A 24,945-nucleotide genomic window follows, 5' to 3' on the forward strand; every position below is an offset into this window, starting at 1 on the left:
AATTAATGCGGCGGTGCCCGCCACTGTGGAGAAAGCCCTGACTAGGCCCTCCCGCAATCACGACCGGACAGGGGTGCAAGAGGATCCCCCTGCTTTGCAGACGACTCGACTGAGTCAGACTCTCATGAAAGAGAGCAGGCAAGTGCGCAAATGCGCTATTGGAAGGGTGAAGGCCCTGAACCACGCTCCCGGAAGGACAAGGCTCCGGCGAAACGACATGGTTCGAGGTTATCGAACCTCACCGGCCAGGCGCCGCCGTCTTTCGGGCGCAGGGGAGATGGCCTCCTTACCCCCCCCCTTACATTGGCCTGCTGGAGGGCAGACCTGTCTCCCTCGGATGAAGGAGATGATTGGGATGAGGACCCTGGGAGGATGAAGACGTGCCGGCGACAGAGGCCCCCACGGCGATACTGGGAGACGATGCCTTTTTGGACACTACAGGAGAGCCTCTGTTTAACCCTCGGTCTATCAGACACCACTGACCCTCGGAATGGTCACTGCCCGACCACTCGGCACAATTCGTGCTCTACTGGATCCGCAGCCCCCTTGAAGGGGAGGCCCGCAAGAAGCTGTGGGCGGAATGCTCCAGGCCCGTCCTGCCGGACGAGGTGGCAGCGGCCCTGGATTTTGACCCCCTGGCGGCCTCGTACTTGAATCGTATGGGTCGGGACCCCACGAAAGGGGTCAAGCGTCACCTCCGCTCGACGCAAGATGGACAGCTGGATAGGCTGGGCCCATTTGTGCAGGTTGTTGGCCCTGACGGACGTGGCCTACGTCAGACGGAATTGGGCGCTACGCCTTCTAGGCAATGCTAATCTGCACCGAACACAGGTATACGGCTCTGTTTCGGATGCAGGGCCGGTGCAAGGATTTTTGGGTACATAGGCGAAGATGCATTTTTCCGCCCCCCCCTCTAAAATTAACATCTTCACCTATGTGCCTCCTAACCAGCCCCTCCCTCTTCCCCGTCCCTTAGTGTTCCTCTCCCCTCCCCCCCTCCTTTCCCTGTCCCTTGGTTTTTCTCTCCCCTCCCCTCTCTGTCCCTTGGTTTTTCTCTCCCCCCACCCTCTTAGCGGTCACACTCCCATTCCTGGTGTGCCTCCTACCTGTCTTGTAGCGTTGCGGAGCAGACCCTCTACAGGAGCTTCAGTTTTCTGTACCTGTCTGGATTGACAGGAAGTGCTCTCTCAGTGAGCACCTCCTCTCAGTCTGGCCAGGTACAGGAAACAGAGGCTCCTGTACTGTGCTCCGCTCCGCCACGCTACACTCAGTGGTGTATACACACTAACAGCCACACACACTCAATGACAAACACACAGACGTCTCTGACAGACACAGACTCACTGATCTGACACACACTCATTCATTGACAGACACACACTCAATCACAAACATACTCTCACTGATTTGACAGACACTCACAAACACACACTCATACACTGACAGACACACACATTCATACAATCATTCACAGACACACACACAGACACATACACACATACAGACACACTCACAGACAAACACATACACAGACACACACTCACACATACACAGACAAACACATACAGGCACACACTCACAAACAAGCACATACCGACACACACTCACAGACAAACACATACAGACACACACTCACAGACAAACACATACAAAGACAAACACACACACACACAAAGACAAACACATACACACACACACACTGACAAACACATACACACACACACACTGACAGACACATACACACACACACTAACAGACACATACACGCACACTCACAGACAAACACATACACAGACACACACACACTCACAGACACACACACACTGACACATACACTTTCAGACACACACAAATTAATAATAATATCCACCCAGCCTCCCTACCTGGAGAGCTGGTGTGGATGTGTCCCTGGGGTCCAGTGGGGCTTCAGTGCGGCGGGCGGCAGCGTTCTAATGAGAGGCGGCGCGGGAGCTCTAACCTGTCTGCTCTGCTCCCTCGCGGGCTGTCTGCTGATGCCGGGAGCCGGAATATGACGTCATATTCCGGCTCCCACAGAATCAGCAGACAGCCCGCGAGGGAGCAGAGCAGACAGGTTAGAGCTCCCTCGCCGCCTCTCATTAGAACGCTGCCGCCCGCCGGGGGTCCAGAAGGTGACCTGGCAGGAGGGAGCGCTTCCCTCCTGCCGGTCACCGAAATCTTGCGCCCCCAGAGCCGGTGCGCCCTAAGGCGGCCGCCTGTGCCGCCTTATGGACGCGCCGGCCCTGTTCGGATGGACACTGAGCTATCGGAGCCAGGGTTCAAAGTATTGGGCCCCTTGGCAATAAGACCTACTGTTCGGGGAACCTTTCATTAAGGAGCTACAGAAACGCATCGATTTTTTTGCTTACCTGGATAAAGCACAGTCCTCTATAAAGAAGGTGTTTTGCTCACAGTTATCCCGGCTGGTCTTCGGGCCCACAGATCCCGTGGCCCACCTTTTTCCACCATACCAGCCCAGACCTCTCTACCCTCGAAGGGCGGGTAGAGGTCGTGGAGACCGTGCCAGAGGACGAGCGAGATTTCCTGCGGGTGAGTACAACTCCTGCCATTTTTCTATTTCCCTCTACTACGTACAGACAGTTCGTTTCGCTGCAGGGACAGGTGGCAGGAAGTATCTTCAAATGCATGGGTCCATCGGACTGTATGAGATTAGGTCATGGACTTCCACACCCCACTGACGCAGGTTGGACCTCCAAGTGTCTCCATCATCGCGAGGGTTCAACGTTTCATGACAGATTCGGAGGTTCGGACTCTGCTCGCCATTGGCTCGATTTCTAGTGAAGATGGATTCGGGGGAGTTCCTCCCGGTGGTCAATTTTCGGGAATTGAACACCTTCGTTGTCTGCCACCACTTCAAGTTGGGGGGCATTCACCTCCATCAGGACCTTCCCCGGCCGGGAGACTTATTCATGTGACAGGACCTGAAGGATGCTTACCTCTCCGTCCTGGTGGACAAGAGCGGTCGCGGGTTTGCTTCGCTTTACCTGGAATAGCGTCCCTCACCAATTCATATGCCTCCCGTTCGGCCTCAGTTCGGCCCTTGGTGCTTCACCAAGCTGCTGACGCTTGTGGTCAGTGGGCGTCCGTTTCTGGTTATTTCTGGATGATTTGCTAGCCCTCTGCGAAGATCCATCCTGGCTCGGATTTCGAACGCGCTCGGCGATCTCCTTATTGGAGCTCCTGGGATTCGTGGTTAATCTGAGCTTTGGAACCTGCCCAGACGGTGAAGTTCTTGGGTGTCGTGGTCAATACGACGGAATGCGTTCCCCGTCTGCCTCTGGCACTGATGGCAACCGCCCGAGAGGTAATGAGAAGGATATTACGGCAAGTCCGGATTCCCTTTCAAATGTTTGCTTGCGTGGTGGGCCTCCTCTCAGCCCCGATACAGGCAATATACCCTGGCTACAGGACTATGCAACGGTTAAAGGCCCCTGTTCTACGCATGTAACCTTCTTCAGACCCGATGATTTTCTGTTCCGGACGTGGAGGCCGGACTGCGCTGGTGGCTCCTGCGCATGGCCACATGGAACGGCAAGGCAATATTCGGACCAACCCCAGATTTCGTACTGTAATCGACTGTACACCTTTGGGTTGGGGTGCCACGTGCGTGACCGGGTCCACGGGCGGCCCGTGGTCGAACAAGGAGTCTGAATCCCACATCAGGTGCCTGGATTGATTGCGAGTTCATTGGCAGTTCGGAGACTGGCAAGTCACCTGTCAGACTGCTGCGTCCTCCTTCGGAGGGACAGGGTCTCAGCGGTGCAATATACCGACCGCTTGGGGGCGCTCGGTCTCGCACACTGGAGGTGACGAAGGGGATTTCCAGCTTCTACCCCAGCGCAACGTCGCATTACAGATGGTGTATCGACCGTGGGAGTCAAACCTGACGTCGGATTGGTTCTCCAGACATTGGAAGGATGCCAGCGACTGGGCGCTCTCTATTCGCCTCCGGGACGCCCATCGGATTCGGTCGTGCTTTGGTTGACTCTCGGATCCAGCGTGCGCAGTGATGGTCGCGCTTTGACGGGTGCGTCGTTTTTCTCAGGAAGCATAGGTGTTTCCTCCTTTCGCCTCTTTTCCCCGGGTGTTACTTCTAGTTTGTGGTCGTCGTGTGTCCTTAGTGTTGTTGATTCCGCTATGGCGAGATCGGTCGGGTTCACGGAGCTTCTGGACTTTTTTCTTGTCGGGATCCTCTTCTCTTACCGTCCTCTCGAATTCTCCTCTTGGACTCTTTCGGGAGTGCCTGGTATGTCGAGGCATCGTCACTATCGGTCAGGGACCTTCTCTGGGATCCCTGAGCTCCCGGGTCGAGGGGAAGTGTCCTCTCAGCATGAATTTTCATAGTGTCGTTGGTGCTTAGGACAGGATGCTGATCCCTTTTTTCCGGCCCGTGACCAACTTGCTGAGTGTCTTGTCCCTCCTCGAGGTTTTGGGACGGTTGTGCCGTCTGGTTCTTGTGATTAGTCATTTATTTAGGCGGCGCGTGTTCCGTTTGGAGGTTTTTCCCATCGGTCAGGACCCGCTGGTCTGCAGATTTCTACGGGGGATGAGGCTGGCACGTCCTCCGGCGCCTAAATACCCTTCCCTCTGGGAGGTAAGTATTGTTTTAGCGTTTTCTCGGGGATTCGGCCGGAGTTCCTTGTTTTTTCCCCTCGCCAGCTTTCTACTGTGTTTGCCCTCTTGTTGTGTCTGGTTTCGTTCGTACGTGTTTCTGATCTCCGATCCTTCGCCCCTGTCCAATCTCGATGGAGGAGATGGTTATTGACGCTGACAGGGGTGAATGCGACTCTTGGAGTGCATTCGGGTAGCGGCGATACTGCTTCCGAGTTTTTCCTTGATGGGTGTTTATCCTCGGGACGTTTTTTGTATGTGGCGGTCCGGTCCCGTGAGGGGTTCTTTGCGCCAATTTATTTTGGACCGTCGGACTATGTTTCTTTTGCTTTGCTGTCGGAGCGTTAAAACAGCAAATATGAAGCCTCCTGTCATGCTATAAAATTGTAGATTATACTAGCTTTAGTGTAACTATAATCTTAATTTTATTAATGACAGGAGGCGAATATTTCCCACCCAGTTTGGCTTCTTCCCCCCCTTGTTTTGGATGGATTGCATTGATTGTATTTCTGTTGATTTGTCTGATTATCTGGGCTAGGTTTGGTAGTCTGGGGTGATGTTGTGGGAAGTGCATGTTAAATTGTATTGACGGTCATTAGTGATGGATTTCATGTCTTTATTCTATCAGTACTGGATCGTGGGATTTATGTTTTATCAGTACATTTCGTTCACTAATCAGTGTTTTCGATTCTGTTTATTTCGTTTCAGTTTAATGGTTCGACTTCAGTTCATAGAATCGGCTGTTTGGCAGGATGAAGATCAAGTTCATCCATTATCCGAAGTTTTTCCAGATGGCATTCATTGTTATGTTGAAAAATTTTCCTTATTTAGTTATTGTTATTGTTGTGTACGTTACTTTGTCGCAGCGTGAAAGAGGAAATGGTGGCTTAGGAGGAGCCTTATATAGATGCCTTATGTTTTTGTCTTTGGTGTTTATCTCTCTATGTTAATGTGCTGCTGTGGATTTCTAGTAAAGAGAGACTTGAGCAAATATTCGCCTCCTGTCATTAATAAAATTAAGATTATAGTTACACTAAAGGTAGTATAATCTACAATTAGTGGGCATTCATTGTCTTTAGCTACAGCTATCACGCACAGTTTAGACAGTAATCCCCCACTATTATTTTGTTTCAACTTGCTGCTAATCCCAGACAAGTGTTGGCAAATACCTGGCTGGGACTCCCAGATACTACTGGGCACTCTGTACCTGACTTATTGTCTTAAAACTACAGCTACCACACACAGTTTAGACAATAGTTCCCACACGTGTGTGGAGTACTTTACGCAAGTCTCAGAAAAGTGTTGATTTTATTCTATTTGATTTATTTACTTTTTGTTTTACACACAAGTGTTTTTGGGTGTTGACTTTCACCAGTTTTTATATATTAGAAATGTATCATTTAAAGTTAGGTTTTAATATTCACGCATTAAGGTTTCACATTAGGTTCTCTACTGTACCCTTACTGTTTCCCGCAACTAGTAGGGTATTCCACTCCATAGGATACTCTACCGATGTCCTTTTTCTTCTGTTACCCTCACACTTTTGTGCATATCAAAACATTCTTGAAGATGTTCAGAAGTAATGTTTTTTTGGTCACTATTATTTTTTTAATTATAAGTGTATAAATCAGAGTTGTCTTCATACTGGTACTTCCACTGAGGATGTATCTCTGTCCAGCTTAGGATCTACCGCCGTAAAGAAGTTAAAAAGTATTTTTTCAGATTTCTCTTCTTGTTTTTTTTATCTTTCCTTAAGTTTACCTGTTTTGTTTCTTGTGCGCTTTTCTTGTTAGGGATTTTATAGTTTGGGATGCATTGAGTAAGCAAAGCAGGACATTAATTATCTGTTTGTTAACTTTAATTATTGGATAAGAGACAGATTCTGTGTCTCACTCCTGTCGTTGTATAAGCAAGCTTCTTGTTAAATCTTAAATAAACCTATGGGATTTATGGCATCACCTTTCATGTACTTCTACGAAATTCAATTAAACTTGATTGGAAAAAATATCTTAGCCATTTTATACAGTTCTTAAATATGACCCACATTGTGACTTACACATATACTCTTTAACATCATTATTATTATTATTATTATTTTATTATTTATATAGCGCCAGCAAATTCCGTAGCGCTGTACAAGGGATCATGCTCATATATAAATAAAAAGTCTAAATACCAACACTAAAAACAGTTTTATTTAGGTGCAATAAAAATGAATGAATCTACATCACAACAGATTGAGATTAACAAATTGGTGAGCCCCTCATCCTGTCCTCCAGACAGGATTCCCTGAAACCTGTGAACTAGCCAAATTCAGTCACATCACCAATCAGCATATACATTAATTTGACAAATATATACACCCTGATCACAGTGACCTAAATATAGGTTCCCTGATTAATAGCAGCAGTCCTGAGTTATTTGCCTGCAGGCTCTCCTTCAAACAGGCGCATGTGATTTTCTTAATTTTCCGCCTTTCATTGAGATAATAGCACACGGTCCTCTCCCTCCTTCTTATGGGGTTTTCACACGGTCTCTATGCACTGTGAATACACAAATTAATAATTGAAGCACACATTACCAGTCACAATGAATTTTAGCTTCCCCATTATCTGTGATACTACAAATGTTCCATTCCTAATTCTGCTGCCACGTGCCTATTGCTGTTAATTATGCCTTTCTTTTGCAAAGAAGTCAGTTCTTACCCTCAGGCCTATCCTCTTCTGTTTCTTCATACTCCTCCATGTCGTCTTCCTCATCTTCACAGCCTGCATAAGATACACCAAGTCACTCAATATTCTACATTGGCATTGCAATATGCTAGGGCCTGTTCCTACACCCTATATTTCCCTTGAGCCGAGATCTAGACACTGAAGCACTTTTTGTACAAAGTACTTAGTCCATGAGCGTACAATTTAGAGGCTGAAAAGGGGAGTTGAGACAACAGCTTGAAGCGCATGTTATAAAGTTGAAAGGAACCAGGGTGAGCCGTTTGGCGGATAGTGCGTAGTAGAAATGAAGCAGCTCAGTTTCTGTTGGCCGGTTTGTGAAATTAGATCTATTGAGCAGTATTGGAGATAGACCATGTTATTTAAAGGAATTTGCTAGGAGGAAAAAAGGGTGGATGTAGAGCAAACATTTGTATCAAATTTAAATATTTGCCATCCAAATTCTATCAGCCAAAATATGAATACCGTATATACTCGAGTATAAGCCGAGTTTTTCAGCATATTTTTTGTGCTGAAAAACCCCAACTCGGCTTATACTCGAGTCAATGTCTGTATTATGGCAATTTACATTGCCATAATACAGACTGGGGGCTGTGGGGACTGCAGAGCGTTTACTTACCTCTCCTGCAGCTCCTGTCAGCTCCCTCCTCCTCCGCGCCGGTCCGTTCAGCACCTCTGTCAGCTCCCAGTGTAAGTCTCGCGAGAGCCGCGGGGTCATAGTGTGGCCGCGAGACTTACACTGTGAGCTGACAGAGGTGCTGAATGGACCGGCGCGGAGGAGGAAGGAGCTGACAGGAGCTGCAGGAGAGGTAAGTGCTTCCTGCCAGCCCCCCTCCTACACAGTGCCCATCCACTGGACCACCAGGGAGTGAGAGCCCCCTTCCCTGCCATGTATCAAGCAGGGAGGGGGGACACATTTTTTTTTTTAATAATAATAAAATAAAATAAAAAATAATTAAAAAAATAATTAAATAAAATAAAAAAATTAATAATTAAATATAATAAAAAATGATAATTAAAAAAATTATTAAAATAATAATTTAAAAAAATAATAAAATTGCCCACCCCCCCACCAAGGCTCTGCAACACACACACACACACACACACACACACTGCACTCATACACACACACACTGCATTCATACACACACACACTGCACTCATACACACACACACTGCACTCATACACACACACACTGCACTCATACACACACACACACTGCACTCATACACACACACTGCACTCATACACACACTGCACTCATACACACACTGCATTCATACACACACTGCACTCATATACACACACACTGCACTCATATACACACACACACTGCACTCATATACACACACACACTGCACTCATACACACACACTGCACTCATACACACGCACACTGCACTCATACACACACTGCATTCATACACACTGCATTCATACACACACTGCACTCATATACACACACACTGCACTCATATACACACACTGCACTCATATACACACACACTGCACTCATACACACACACACACACACTGCACTCATATACACACACACTGCACTCATATACACGCACACTGCACTCATACACACGCACACTGCACTCATACACACGCACACTGCACTCATACACACTGCATTCATACACACACACTGCATTCATACACACACTGCACTCATACACACACTGCATTCATATACACACACTGCACTCATACACACACACTGCATTCATACACACACACTGCATTCATACACACACACTGCATTCATACACACACTGCATCCATACACACACACACTGCCCTCATACACACACACACTGCACTCATACACACACACACTGCACTCATACACACACACACTGCACTCATACACACACACTGCATTCATACATACACACACTGCATTCATTATAAACACACACTGTAAATAAATATTCAATTAATATAATTTTTATAGGATCTGATTTTATTTAGAAATTTACCAGTAGCTGCTGCATTTCCCACCCTAGTCTTATACTCGAGTCGAATACGTTTTCCCATTTTTGGGGGGTAAAATTAGGGGCCTCGGCTTATATTCGGGTCGGCTTATACTCGAGTATATACGGTAACTATATGTTATAATAAATAATAATAATAAATAATAAATGTGTTTATAAATCGGTCTGTGTAAATAAGGTATATTATGCTTGTTCTAAATTAGTTTTAGTTGCATGAATTGTTTTTAGTAAGTCACTTTGGTAGGAGCCCAAGTCACACCCCTAAATTGAAAGTATCCCTATTTGTCATTGAAATGTTGAAAATGTTCAGCGATACGAGTTTGTGGAATAAGGCCTGAGACTTGCACAGAGAGGTGGAAATTAAGTGGCTAAATTTCTGTTAGCTGGTCTGAAAATTGCAGAGTGAGGTGGAAAAGAAGTGTCCCAGTTTATGTTAGCTGGTTTGTGGAATAAGGCTTAAAGGGACACTCCAGGCACCCAGACCACTTCTGCTCATTGGAGTGGTCTGGGTGCCAACTCCCACTACTCTTAACCCTGCAAGTGTAATTATTGCAGTTTTTTATAAACTGCAATAATTACCTTGCAGGGTTAACTCCACCTCTAGTGGCTGTCTACTAGACAGCCACTTGAGGTCACTTCCTGAAGCATAGCACAGATTATCTGTGCTAGAGCGTCGCTGGACGTCCTCACGCTATGTGAGGACCTCCAGTGTCGCTCATTTCCTCATAGGAAAGCATTGAAAATCTTTTTCAATGCTTTCCTATTGGGAGCGCTAATGCGCAGGCGTGGCATTGCTGCGCATGCGCATTAGGTCTCCCCGGCCGGTGGGCAGGATCAGTCTCGCCCACCGGCCGACAGAGACGGTAGGAGGAGCGGCGCGGAGGAGGAGACAGCGATGAGGGACATCGTCGCTACCTCAGTTAAGTGACTGAAGGGATTTTCACCCCTTCAGTAACTGGGGATTGGGGGGTGGGAGGGAGAGGATACCTCCAGTGCCAGGAAAACTGATTGTTTTCCTGGCACTGGAGTTTTCCTTTAATGAGACATCTCTGGTACCTGTCATTTCAAAATTATTATTATTGTATTTTTTTTAAACTGACAAATCCCAATCCAAAAAGCCCCACAGGTATCAATATCAGCCGAATTACCTGGGCTGAAATCTATGCTTTTCAAGAAATGACTGACTTGCTCCACATCCAGCATGAACTGGTCCATATTCTCAAACCCAGGATCTGTTTTTTCCAATTGACAGCCTTTAGATGCTTCCATTATCCTGCACATAGAAAAGTATTGAGCATTTACCATATTACCTCTCTCTCTAATCACACAAATGATACCTAACTGTATACTGTGTACTGTCACAAGGTTTACAGGTACAAAATGTGGTACTGTGACATATATTATAGCATCTCCCCCAAAAATGCAGAGTTACATATTTCAGATTTTTTTGATCCATAATTAGCTAAATACAACTTATTTTTCAATGAATAGGTTTTTACTGAATGATCAACATATAGGTCTTTAAAATAAGTGATGTTGATTGCCTACTATTGTAAAAAAATGTTTTGTCTGTATTTGTGAAGAGACAAATTGATGCAAAAGAGATGGGTCATGCTGGGATCATGCTGGGTCATGATGGAGAGACCATATTGGAGTTTGTCTTAATGGAAAATGTGCCTTAGTCAATACTACATTTTATGTTGAATGTTTGTAAAGTTTCAATCTAAATTGTGAGAGACAAGTATATGCCACTTTACTAATATAAATTCTGTGTTTTGACTGGCCATAGGTGCACACTCAGTGCCTTTGAGATGTTTCATCGAGCTCTATATGAACAACATGCTATTTGATATATATGTTAAAGCTGTATCCCAACATTGTTCTTACATTACTCTTTAATATAATGTTTATGTGTGGTTTGTGAAATGTCACTTACGTTTTAATCAACTGCTTGGAGTTCTTTAAAAGAGGGGGTTGATGCAGAGAAAAGAAAATTAGTTATTAGAGCAGAACAGCCTACATTACATCATTTTGATAAAATCACTAAAATTAGGAGAAAAGGTATGCTAGATCAGAGAGATCACAAACACAATGCACCATGACTACGTCAGTGATTTGACTGCTGTCCTCATGTCACTTATAGGAAAGATGTATTCCTAACACTACTGTGTTCCTCAGTCCCTGCAGCCCCTGTTCCCTATATTGTAAAGGGTTTAATAATCCTTTATTTACTCACATAAAAAAATTGGAAAGTACTTCTGCTTTGGATCAACAGCAAAAACAGATGTGAGAAAGGCTGAATTTGATGGACGCATGTCTCTTATCAGCCTATGTAACTATGTAATTAGGGTGGGCAAGATGCAGGAGGAGAGTGATACATTGGGCTGCTGCCTGTCCTCTTCTCCTCTTCTAATTCCCCTGGCTCATCATACTCATAGTTGAATAGCTCCCGTGAAAGCGGTGAAATGTAGTTGTGGGGAAATCAGAATTATCATTGTCGGATGCATCACCAACACCAGACACTGAAGACACTACTTTGGTATTCTGTGCTAAGTCCTCACTAAAGAGTGGCTTTGATGACCACCACTATTGGATAAGAGATCCAGGATCCAGCCCACATAATTTGACAGATTTCTTGTCTATTATTTGCACCCATCTTAACCTCTCCCTCACCTTCTCTGTAAATAAAATAAAACCTTTACTCAAATCTATCCTTCCCCTTTTACTGGTGCCAAATTCTGGCAGTGATGAATCAGATATCAGAATTTCATACGGTCACATAACCGGCCTAGATTTTATAGGATCAACTAAATTATTGTTTCAGAAAGATATCAAATCCATGTCAAATCTGATGTGGTCTTAAAAGTTTAATTGATGCTGTGAATTATTTCTAAAATTTAGTAGATTTCAACAAATGATATTTTTTGAATAACCATAAGTTAACCATAACTTATTGAATAACCAGGTTTTACACGTGAATGACTCACAAGCAGGAAGTTAGCAGCTCCAGAATGTTCCATGGCCTGGAAGGCATTCTGCAACAGATTTGAGGAAGACTGGAGTTGTTCTTGGTAGTTGTGTACAAGAGAACGCACAAAATTCAGCTTCTCCTCCTCAGCTTCTGAAATCCTCTGAGTAAGATGTGCTTTTGTCTCTTCTAAGATCCTGCTCAAAACTTCAAATGCTTCATTCACAGACACCTTTCTTTTTTGGCTGTTTTTCTTTAAAGGATTAACAAAAAAAAGATGAGGGTCATAGTCACCATTGTGTTTATGAAGCAATACCTGAATATTAGGCCAATATAACCTACAGAAATATGGAGGTATGGTAAAAAATGTCATATACAATGGGAAAGTGAGAAGGCATAGTACGATTATACTAAATAGTGACCAGACAAATACACAAAGGTGAGACAAATATTAAAGTCTGTAGGTAATAATGTTGCTCATTTAGCTGATATAACTGACAATGTGTTTTTATGACTTTTGTGATAGTCTGGAAACACGTAGATCTTCTACAAGGTTGGAGCATAGTATTAGATTAGATCAAGGTCCTCAGGAACCTTTTGTTCCTGTCAACTTTTGTAATTGTCTCATTTATTGTTAAATGTCCCCCTTTTGTAATATTGTAAAGCACTGTGGAATAAGTTGGCATTATATAAATGACAAACATATTAATAATAATAATAATTAGAGCAGTCCTAATGAGTCCTGCATGTAAGAGAGAGAGAGAGATGGACATGGGAGCAAAGGGTTGAACAAGGTTATTGGCAAGTAAGTAAATAATAAACAGATCCTATTGTTTGCGAGGGGTGGGGTGGATTTGGTTATTTACCAATTTATACAACAAATGTGGAACATTTTGTTGTTTATTTTATAATAATTTTTTATACTATTACTTTTAATTATATTTTACTAAATAAAGAGCACTGTGTGCACTTTATGATTGGATCCAGACTCCTTATACCGGGTATCACAGGGGCAGTGTTACCCAGAATAGACACAGAAGCAAGTTTGGAGGGCTCCTTACCAGGTTAGTGTTCCTATATGTGTGTGTTTTAGTTTACTATTATTCTTCAACACACTGCACTTAGGAGACTTCTCTTCACCTTTTTCTCCATGTTATATATACCATATGGAGAAAAGTATATCTGCATATTCAGAAGAACAAGAGGGGTTGTATGTCACCCTAAGGCATACCAGCTTCAAAGTTTAGAGCCTATATTCAAAAGGCTCTTTACCATATGAGTTTATTACCACTCACCCTCACCACTATATTTTACCCATTGTGTAAGAGATTTACACTATATATTTTTGTGTTTTCTTTCTATGTATGAGTTTATGCTGTACTTTACACTTTCTATAGCTGCACTAATAACATTTGGTGTTTTAGGGGTTAACCACTGAAACACTAATTTGTATTGCAAATACTTCATTAACATTAAATACAATACTGGTCCAGTGATCCATAGATATCATTGTGACAGACACCAGTGTTTTTATTATAGACCTTTTATAGTCTAAGTATGGAGGCAAAATAAGTAATTCCACATATAAATACCTGTACAGTTTTGCATGACTCTTCAAGCTGACTGAGTATACATTGGATTCTGTCATTGGCAGCTACCAACATCGATATACAACTACTGAGTTCTGTCTGCAAAGCAGATAGAATATTAGATTGTGTAAGTAACATCTGATTACAATTTAATTAGCAATGATGAATCAAAGATGATCAAGTAAAGATAGAACATCACATCAAGAAATACAAAGGAAGACAAAGATAGAACTAAAATCATAAGAAGCATTGCTGAGTAAAGATGTACTAGCATAAGGAAAATGGTGGATCTGAGTAGAAAACACTTTTGGCTGAAACCAGAACATCAGTAAATGAGCAGATTGAAAATACTATGAAAGGAGGACGTACTAGGGGAAACGTATTCAATAAAAATCCAAGAAAGAGCTACTCTTACATGATAGAAAAATCCATGTCAGAAGAAGAAAACATTTTAGTGAACTGACAAGTATGATAATATCTATTGTATTATTTATTTATTAGAAAGCCTGTCCAGATTTAACTGTTCATGCACAAGTTCAGTATACTGAGTATACCTTTGAGAGTTCCATTCTCTACTTTATAATGAAAAACTGAGCTCTTGCATATGTCAATCTTCGAAATATAAGGCATTGTTTATGGATAATTAAAATTGGATCAAAGTATGTAGGTTTTATCAACTGAACACTAAATTGAGGTGAATTAAAACTGCAAAATGTAGGTGAAATGTGCTGATTTGGAAACATTATTTAACTTATCCCTAGTCACAGTAATTAAAAACGTGCAGATCTGTTGCATATGTGACAGCTGAATGTCAGCTGAATTGCTTTATACAGGTCTGATTATACCACATATGCTTGAGTCAATAAATTACATTTCTGGTTTAGTGAGTAACCCTGAGAGCCTTAACCCCTTCAATACCAAAAAACAAGTATAAACATTTTTCTTTTCATTTTTTTGCTGTATAAAATGTAATCCATACAGCTTCACTAACCCTCATTTATATTCTAGTTATGATTAACAGTTTGTGCATCAGGGGTGTCCCATGTGTTGTAAAACTGCAGCTCCCATAATGCTTTGTCATTCTAAAGCATTCTAAAGGCATGCAAAGCATCATGGGAGTTATAGTTTAAGTCTGGGGGTCTATCTTTTGACCACTCCTGCTGTAAATGAATGAATTTCTCTCCCTGAAGCCACTAGTCTCTGATATAATGAATGAAAAATGTCAGCTCACCCCATGCTTTCAAATATTACATGAAGTTTAAAGGGACACTATAGTCACCAAAACATTTTTAGCTTAATGAACCAAATTTGGTGTACAGATCAACCCTCTTCACTCTCACTGCTCAGTTCTCTTCCAGTTAGGAGTTAAATCACTTTGGTTATGCAGCCCTAGTCACACTTCCCTACATGTGACCTAAATAGCCTTCTAAAACACTTTCTGTAAAGAGTCGTCTAATGTTTACACTTCCTTTACTGCCAATTATTTTTTAATTTAGACTTTCTTATCTCCTGCTCTGTTATTAAAGGAACTCTATAGTCACCTAAATTACTTTAGCTAAATAAAGCAGTTTTAGTGTATAGATCATTCCCCTGCAATTTCACTGCTCAATTCTCTGCCATTTAGGAGTTAAATCACTTTGTTTCTGTTTATGCAGCCCTAGCCACACCTCCCCTGGCTATGATTGACCGAGCCTGCATGAAAAAAAAACTGGTTTCACTTTCAAACAGATGTAATTTACCTTAAATAATTGTATCTCAATCTCTAAATTGAACTTTAATCACATACAGGAGGCTCTTGCAGGGTTTAGCAAGCTATTAACATAGCAGGGGATAAGAAAATCTTAATTAAACAGAACTTGAAATAAAGAAAGCCTAAATAGGGCTCTCTTTACAGGAAGTGTTTATGGAAGGTTGAGCAAGTCACATGCAGGGAGGTGTGACTAGGGTTCATAAACAAAGGGATTTAACTCCTAAATGGCAGAGGATTGAGCAGTGAGGCTGCAGGGGCATGTTCTATACACCAAAACTGCTTCATTAAGCTAAAGTTGTTCAGGTGACTATAGTGTCCCTTTAACTTGCTAGACCCTGCAGGTGCCTTAGCTATGCAATTAAACTTCAATTTACAGAGTTGTAAATAAAAAGTTGAATGTGTAAGTAACATCTGGTTACAATTAAAACCACTTTTTTCATGTAGGCTATGTTAGTCACAGCTATGAGAGGTGTGGCTAAGGCTCCATAAACAGAAACAAAAGTGATCTAACTTCTAAATGACAGAGAATTGAGCAGTGAGAATTCAGAGGCATGATATATACAGAAAAAAATGCTGCATTGTTTTGGTGACTATAGTCTTCCTTTATATGTATCATTTTATTTTTACAGTCGGGGGCAGTTCGGAGTGAATAGACATTACATTAGCAGTTCAGAGATTGAAAACGACTGCTATAGCAGGCTTGCATGCCATTATTTTAGAAATATATGATTTAACAGTATTTACTGTATATGGACATTATGATTAATTGTGAACATTCTTTTTACAGTCTGTTTACATTTTCAGTAAGCTGTACTGCATGTCATGCTTCAGGGACATTACAAAAACATATAAGTAAGGTTTTTGACCATTTGTATTTACCAATTTTTGTCACATCTACTATATGTGAGAAAACCTAATTTTTTGCTTGTTTCCTAACATTTCAGACTCTTTGTGAAATATTGCAAGATAAAGGACACTGTATACTGTCTATAGATGTTCATTTCACAATTGTTTTTATGAAGATTGAATGAATAAGTGAAAAATAAAAATTGTGTACATAATTTGGAATTTTTAAAGGAGCATAGGAATACATGTTTGTCATAAAACCACCATCTAGGCCCCCAATCTCCTTATGCCTCCCTAAATATAGTAAAGTTTTACTTGTATTAAATTCTGCAGCTGCTACCTCTGCCCCTGTTTGCATGTGAACTGCCTCTGTCTGCTGACATCATCAGAAGTCTGAGCCAATCACAATGCTTCCCCATAGGATTGGCTGAGACTGTCAAGGAAGCAGATTTGGGGCAGGGCCAACACAAGTCAAACACCGCCCTGGCCAATCAGCATCTCCTCATAGAGATGAATTGAATCAATGCATCTATATGAGGAAAGTTCAGTGTCTGCATGAAGAGGGTGGAGACACTGAATAGTAGTGCTGCAAACTAGGCAGGACTGCCACAGGAAGCACCTCTAGCAGTGTTTACAGCGAAAAGCCTAAAGGGAATGATTCTACTCACCAGAACAAATACAATAAGCTGTATTTGTTCTGGTGACTATAGTGTCCCTTTATGTTTGTCTGCAACGCAATGTATTCACACAACTGCTGTGTTGCAATATGTTTATGTACTAGCTATACATACCTTGCTTCAAATAAATATTATGCTAATCTTTTTGCAACTTAAAAATTGCTCGGTAGTGAAGGTGTCAATGAATAACTCAGGATAAAATGCATTGAGCAGTTATAACGTTATTAACTTATTTTCAAACTGGTTTTGCATTGCATTATATGAACTGGGTAACTGGGTATTTAAAAGTCATAGTAGTAAAAATGTTCCTAGTTAATATCTTGTGCAAAAATGTCCCCAAACTAGAAATGTCATAAGCATTTCGCAATCATTTTCAAACAACATGCCCTCTGATATATATATATATATATATATATATATATATATATATATATATATATATATATATATATATAAATTAAACATTTGAAATAGGTGACATGTATTCTTTTCTAACAATTACAAAGGTCCCATGCAGAAAATAATCACATGAGTGAGTAAACCACTAAGACTTGTTCTTTAGCACAGTGATTTAAGACCTTAAAAAGAAAAGTATGTTAGTGCCAATATGACCTAACCTAGTACCTACATCCTCCTATTATCTCCTGTTATGTGGTTAACATTTGTCTGTTGTTACAAATGTAAGCATTTTAATAGGTCTGTATACAGGAAAAAAAGCTTTTCACTATCCACTATTGCTGGGGAAAAAGCAATTTTTATGATCAAATGCATAGCATATGTATATGTTGATGAACTAATATATATTATAAATATCGTGCTTTATATTAAGTGTTTTATATTTAAATATGCAAGTTTGTTTTTTTTGTTTTTTTTCTTGTAAAAGTATTTATATGGTTTAAGTTACTGAAAAATAATGATACAGTTGATGATGGATAACGCAACAGATCCTTTAATAGAGATCATATCAAATATCCCTCTCCAACATTTCCTGCCCCCACACAGCTGTGCCATGTGTGAGACCGCACTGCAGTCTCATCTCTTTCTAAATATAACAAGTGACCTGACTAAGGCTATCCCTAAAAATAACCACCACTACAGATATGTAGTCCTCCACTAATATTGTCACCATAAATAAATATGGTAAATATGAGCAAAGAAGAAAATGGTCCTTATTGTTTAACCGTTTGATCTTTTGTTCAGAAAATCCACAAAATACTCTGTAGACTAATATTAATATTTTCTGGCATAATATGTCTGATCAGATCAAACACAGGTTTAAAAGATGTTTTGTTAAATATAGGTATGTCACAATTATTGGCACCCTTTTAGTCAATACTTTGTGCTACCTCCCTGTGCCAAGATAACAGCTCTGAGTCTTCTCCTATAATGCCTGATGGGCTGGAGAATACATGACAAGGCATCTAAGATCATTCCTCCATACAGAATCTCTAGATCCTTTAAATTTCTAGGTCAACGCTGGTGGATTTATATGGGGTTCAATTTAGAGGACTGGGATGGCCATGGTAGGACTTTGATTTTGTAATCCGTAAACCATTTTCTTGTTAATTTTGATGTACATTTTATAAATATTGCCCTGATGGTGAAAATTGGCACTTTCAATGCTTTTGTTTTCTTACAGCCACTTCATATTTTGTGAAGCTCAACAACATTTTGCTGGACATCACAGCTATATTGGTCTTACCAGGTCCTGCCAATATCCAGCAACTTCGCACAGTCATTTAGAGAAGTGGACCAACATTCCACAGGCCACAATCAACAACCTGATCAACTCTATGCGAAGGAGATGTGTTGCACTGCGTGAGCCAAATGGTGGTCACGCCAGATACTGACTGTTTTTTGGACCCTCATGGACCCTCCCAATACAGTAAAACTGCACATTTTAAAGTGGCCGTTTATTGTGGCCTGCCTAAAGCACACTTTTGCAATAATCATACTGTCTAATCAGCATCCTGATATGCCATAACTGTGAGGTGGATGGATTATCTCTGCAAAGAATATTGCTCACTAACACAGATTTAGATAGATTTGTGAACAATATTTAAGAGAATAGGCCTTTTGTGTACATAGAAAAAGTCTTAGATCTTTGAGTTCAGCTAATGAAAAATGGGGACAAAAACAAAAGTGTTGCGTTTATAATTTTGTTCAGTGTATTTGCTGATGATCGCAAAGGTTCATTATGAATTTTAACATGAAGATATCAAACAGGCAGCTTAATACTGAAATACTGGTAATCATTGTTTATTCATTATACCTTTATGTTTATGTATGTTGGTCAGTGAGTCATTTTTTATAAATTTGTTACAAAGTTTAAATATTTGTGAGCTCAAAAATATACTTTATTAGCGTTTCTTCATTTATAGCTCACATCTTGTATCAAATGTAGTAGTATGTCACATTATAATTAAAAGCATGCTGGGAATTACAAAGTACTTTGAGCATTTTATTTTGTAAAAATAACAGATCATGTTCTAAACTTAAATAGTGCTTAGTACAGTTGTTCTTAACCACAGGGTTAGGATGGAAAAATATATCCCCTGGTCATTTTAGTGAGTTCCTGTTGGTAGGAACAGGCCCATCATATTCATTAGGACCTTAAGAATTGCCCTCTAATAGTACATAGTAGCCGCATTGCTTTCCCTAATGTAATAAATATTCGCCTTTGATATGGGGAAGAGTAAAAGTGAGGTATTTTGAAAAAGTATATCAGGTAGTTATATAACACTTGGGCACTGGGTCACTGAGATGATTTTCTATCTAATGCCGTTTACCTAATATGGATCCATGAGCAGGTTTTCAGTTTAACCTATCGGGTTTATGCATAAGAATGCATAGGCTAGGTATTTACCAGGTATCCCCGGGGTAGATATAATAACTTAGGGTTTATTTATTGGAAAATTAAGTTGTGTGGTGTTATTTTTGTATGTGATGGACTATTTTGTACAGTTCAAGGTACTATAAATGTATAAACTGCTTCAAGATTTTTAATTGTTACCTTTTTATTTATGAATTTTCTTTACAACTTTAATTAACCAATACATCAGACTAATAACAAATTATTGCTGCATACAGACTTATCAGGGTCAATAGAACAAATTATATAATAAACTGTTTGCTTTAGCTGTTTGTGCTCATAAAAACAATCCTTGTAATTTATCATTTATATGTGTTAGTCCTTACAGAAAACTTACCTTCTGGGACTGATAAACACTCTGGAGGGGAGACACATCACAGTCTTTGTGAGCACCAAACACTTTGCACATTGAGCAAGTAGGTACTTCACAGCTTAAACAATAGATATTTATTTTCTCATCTTCATGCTTCTCACACATTGGGTGATTTTCCTTTTTCTCAGGTCGGCTGGTTACACATGTATGGACAATATAAGAGAAAGAACAGACATTTTAGTCAAGAGGTATATAGAAAGATATTTTATGGCTAATGTTTAGTGCTTACTAGTGATGAGAAAGGTTATCTTTTGTTAGGTTTGTAATCACAACTTTCACTATTAACTTCTAAAAAGTTTTTTAATGCTTACCTGGTATAATCTTGTTTGTATACTTCTATTATGTTTTCTACAAGTAGATTTCTCTGCAAGCCATACACGCCATGACGGTCCAAGATTACTTCATGGCGACAGGTTGGGCAGCGAAATCGACCCCCAGATACTGAAGTTCGTGTGGGCCAGTATGGGTTACCAGCCTTAAAAAAAAATGAAGAATATCAAAAGTTCTCATAATGCAACTTTGAATATAGGAGTCTTCTTTCTTACATATGCAAAATAACTGATGATCTTAGTATCTTGTAATTCCTTCTTTTTTGTAGTTTTGGAGATTTTCCTTATCAAATGCTTCAGACTTGATGTGTGTCTATTTTATTTGTATTATAATATCTGATATTTTACTTCAGCTTCACTGGCCTAGTACAGCTAATATTTAAACTGCCTTACAAATGTGAGCAGAATCTTTAATTCTTCACAATGAACTAATAATGCCTTTGTGTCATTCACATAAGAATGTATCTAGACATCATTTTAAAATGTACCTAGATTTTACAGCAGTAGGATATAGCTGGCATTATACATGTGCAACGTTACCATGAAAAAGAGATCTAATGTAAAGACCCAACACAAAGAGCACAAAACACCTTACAACTACAATGGCAGCACATAAATAGCTTGGATGACACAAATAAAAGCACAGACTAGAAGCCATTTAAAAGTATCTTTTCTCTGTATGTGTCTTTACCTGAAATACATCATTGGCACACTTTCTGCACAGGTTATGCTGGCATGGCAGGATCACCACAGGTTTATTAAACATTTCTAGACAGATAGGGCAAATAAGCTGTTTTTCCAAATTGTCCATAGGATTATTGTCCCGGATAATATCTGTGTTGTAATCCATTACAATCCTCCCTCTCACAATGACTTTTCAAGTATGATCAACCAATTCTCTTCCTTTTGTAGACTTCTTGAGTTTGTGCTCCTCTCAGCAATCCAAGCTATGGCTTTCTTTCTCTTCTCCAGTCCTATGTGAGAATTAGTTATTACCAGACTAGCAATGCTTTTCTCTTCACACCCCCAGTCCATCCTATAAATAACTTGTGTGCTGGTCACATGCATACGGTGGGGACAGACGTGTTACACATTCTTCAGTCTGTCCTGTAGGTTCAAGTTTCCTAAGGACTCTCATAGATTGCAGCACTGTCACATGAAGCAATGAGTAATCTCAGAAAGAACAATCTGTAAACAGGGTAATATTGCTGCACCCCTATAATGGAACGTTGTGTTGTTTTTATTTATTTTCTGTGACTAAGGAGAAACATTCAAACACAAACAATTCCAGGAAGGTCCAAGTTGCTTAACCCCTTAAGGACTCAGCCAAATGTACACGTTGTGATCAAAACAAAACGTAAACAAAAACTTGAATTTGCGCTATATGTCTGTTCAGGTGTAATTCGCCTCTTTCATATTATGTGCACCCACACTTATTATATATCATTTTATTCAGGGGACACAAGTCTTTCATTTAGCATCAAATATTTAGGTATGAAACATAATTTAATATGAATAAAATATAAAAAAAATGGAAGAAAATAACAGTTTGTACAAAATATTTAGTTCTACGTGACATTCTAACTGTGAATGTCATAATACTGTTTGCTTTTACTGCAATAAAATACACATATTTGTATTCAGCGATGTCTCACGTAAAAAAAAGTACCCCCTATGTACAGGTTTTATGGTGTTTTGGAATGTTACAGGGTCAAATATAGCATGTTAAATTGGTTACGTTGCCTTTGAGTCTTTTTTAGTAGCCACTTGGTCACAAACACTGGCCAAAGTTAGTGTTAATATTTGTTTGTGTATGAAAAATGCAAAAAAACTAATTGGAAGTAAAAAGGACTTGACATACCCCATTTGCAATACCTTGGGTTGTCTACTATTGCAAATAGTATGCCATCATGGGGGTAATTTTCATTCCTTGGCTACCATACGGTCTCAAAGGTAATGTAACCAATCTGGCGAATTTCAATGTGAAAAAAACTGAAGCGCAAGCCTCATATTTGACTCTGTAACTTTTGAAAACACCATACAACCTGTACATAAGGGGTACTGTTATACTCAGGAGACTTTGCTGAACACAAATATTAGTGTTTCAAAACAGTAAAACGTATCACAACAATTATATCGTCCGGACCTCACAAAGACCTCGCGATCACATGGCCCACGGGGGCCGAAATGGACAAAGGGAGACTCCCTGGGCTGCCGGGTAAGTAGAAAGGAAGGCGGGGACGTTCTACGCCGCCCCCGGCATTTAGAGCCGGGTCCCCAAGGACGGCATAGCACGCCCGCCGTCCTTAAGGGGTTAAACTCAAAAATCCCAATATGAGACACCATCTGTTGTTTGATTATTAACCTCTATGTGACAGATTAAAAATATTTTTATTTTTCCCAAATAGGTATTATCATGTGGATATTGACATACTCCCAGGAGTAAACCCTGTTATAAGCCAACATCATTTTCCATAAATCAGCAAACAAAATAATTTTAAGCTAAGAGTAAGTGAATAACCTTAAATAAGCATAAATATAATGAAACAATCAAAACTAAAATGAAAAAAGAAAAAGAATTGTAACAAAAGAGCAGTCGCCTAAGTCTAAGTAAAATTGTTATGGTGCCAGAAGGGGTAAATTGTTTCAAACTGTGGAGGACATCTAGTACAATTACTGAATTACAGCTCATTAGGGGGAGTCTTTGCATGCAGGTAGCCAGAAAACAAAAAACTATTTAATAGTCCCTCTTGAGGAAAAGAAAAAATATATATATATGTACAAGTGTAGATTAAAAATAAGTAGCTCACATAGAGCGGATTATTCTATTTTACATTTTCTTGTTTGGACAATTATGGGGTTTTGACATTCCTACGATCCTGAGCACTGCTAAAGACTGTTTAAGTATATATGTATAAGATATGTACAAGATGCTAGGGACTCCTACCCCCAAATCACATTTAGCTGTTTAGGCATCTTGTTACATATTGCTACATATTTTATCACTATGCTTTTCTTTGTGATTTAGTATGGGTTTCCATGTACCTTTTGCCTCAAGAATCAATATGTGCTTTATGCATGGGATATAAGTTTATGGCATTTAAGGGTATCCCTCCATTTCTTCTAAATTTTGAATTGCACTGTAATCTGCAGCCTCTAAGCTATCTCCAGGTTAATACCCCTCACATCTGTACCTGTTCCTTACCTAATAAGTGATATTTACCCAAGTATATTTGAAGACATACTAGGTACTTTTGTGTTTGTATCTTGCATTTCTGGGTGCATATACTGTATCCTCTATTATTTGATACAAAATATAACCTGATGTTTTAGCAACTGTTGCTGCATACTTTGTACCCTCGGTCTCTTTGATACAACTATTCTAGTGGAATATCTGGCATACCTTTGAAGCCACATTAATATCTCCACAGTTTATGTGTTCTCCACAGTAAAGCCAGGCGTAGCTATGACTCTACCCAACTAGGTCCTTATTTTTAATCTACACTTGTACATATATATATTTTTTCTTTTCCTCAAGAGGGACTATTAAAGAGTTTTTTGTTTTCTGGCTACCTGCATGCAAAGACTCCCCCTAGTGGGTACCTGCAGTACAAGCCTTTTTGTAATATAAGGATATAAGGTCTATTTGGAGGGCAATTCGTTTCCGAGTTGCCAACCAGTAGCCCTATTTTTCTCTATATCTCCAGGGGTTATGCCCCATTGTATCCTATAACCACCACAACACTGGCGGATGGATTTAATCCATTTCCTTCCAGGGTTGTTCTTTATGAATTACAGCTCAATTTGCTACCTACAGAGATGGTGGATTATTTTAAAGGAATCCTGGGATAGAGCTTAAAGGAACACTGTAGCGTTAGGAATACATATCTGTATATATAAAAATATAAAAACGAAATAAAATTAAAACAAATTGCTCACCCTTCCTCCCTCGGCGCAGCCACCCTGGGGGCAAACCTCCAATATTTTCTGTTTTCTTGTAGTACTAGAGTGTGCATGATTCTAATGCACCTTGTTGGATGAGTGCTACCTATTTTTTGTTTTTGGTTATTCATGACAGATAATATTCTACAAGACTGACATGAAATGAAAGGATTTACGTAAACCACAGTGTTGTGGATCCAAATAATGATCTTTGTTACAT

The 24,945-nt window shown here is 40.4% G+C and overlaps 1 protein-coding gene across 1 annotated transcript; it reads right to left on the bottom strand.

The window, feature by feature from the left end:
* Window positions 1-6,827: 6,827 nt before the first annotated feature.
* TRIM63 (tripartite motif containing 63) lies at window positions 6,828-21,803 on the bottom strand. Its single transcript, XM_063453220.1, has 9 exons — window positions 21,475-21,803; window positions 20,766-20,929; window positions 20,419-20,587; window positions 13,940-14,035; window positions 12,367-12,600; window positions 11,316-11,338; window positions 10,528-10,652; window positions 7,356-7,418; window positions 6,828-7,193 (listed from the first exon to the last, which is right to left on the bottom strand). The coding sequence occupies exons 1-9, from the start codon at window positions 21,631-21,633 to the stop codon at window positions 7,165-7,167; spliced, it is 1,062 nt and encodes a 353-aa protein (XP_063309290.1). The 5' UTR covers window positions 21,634-21,803; the 3' UTR covers window positions 6,828-7,164.
* Window positions 21,804-24,945: the final 3,142 nt, after the last annotated feature.

This window comes from Pelobates fuscus, chromosome 1, assembly GCF_036172605.1.
Source record: "Pelobates fuscus isolate aPelFus1 chromosome 1, aPelFus1.pri, whole genome shotgun sequence".
Lineage (NCBI taxonomy): Eukaryota > Metazoa > Chordata > Amphibia > Anura > Pelobatidae > Pelobates > Pelobates fuscus.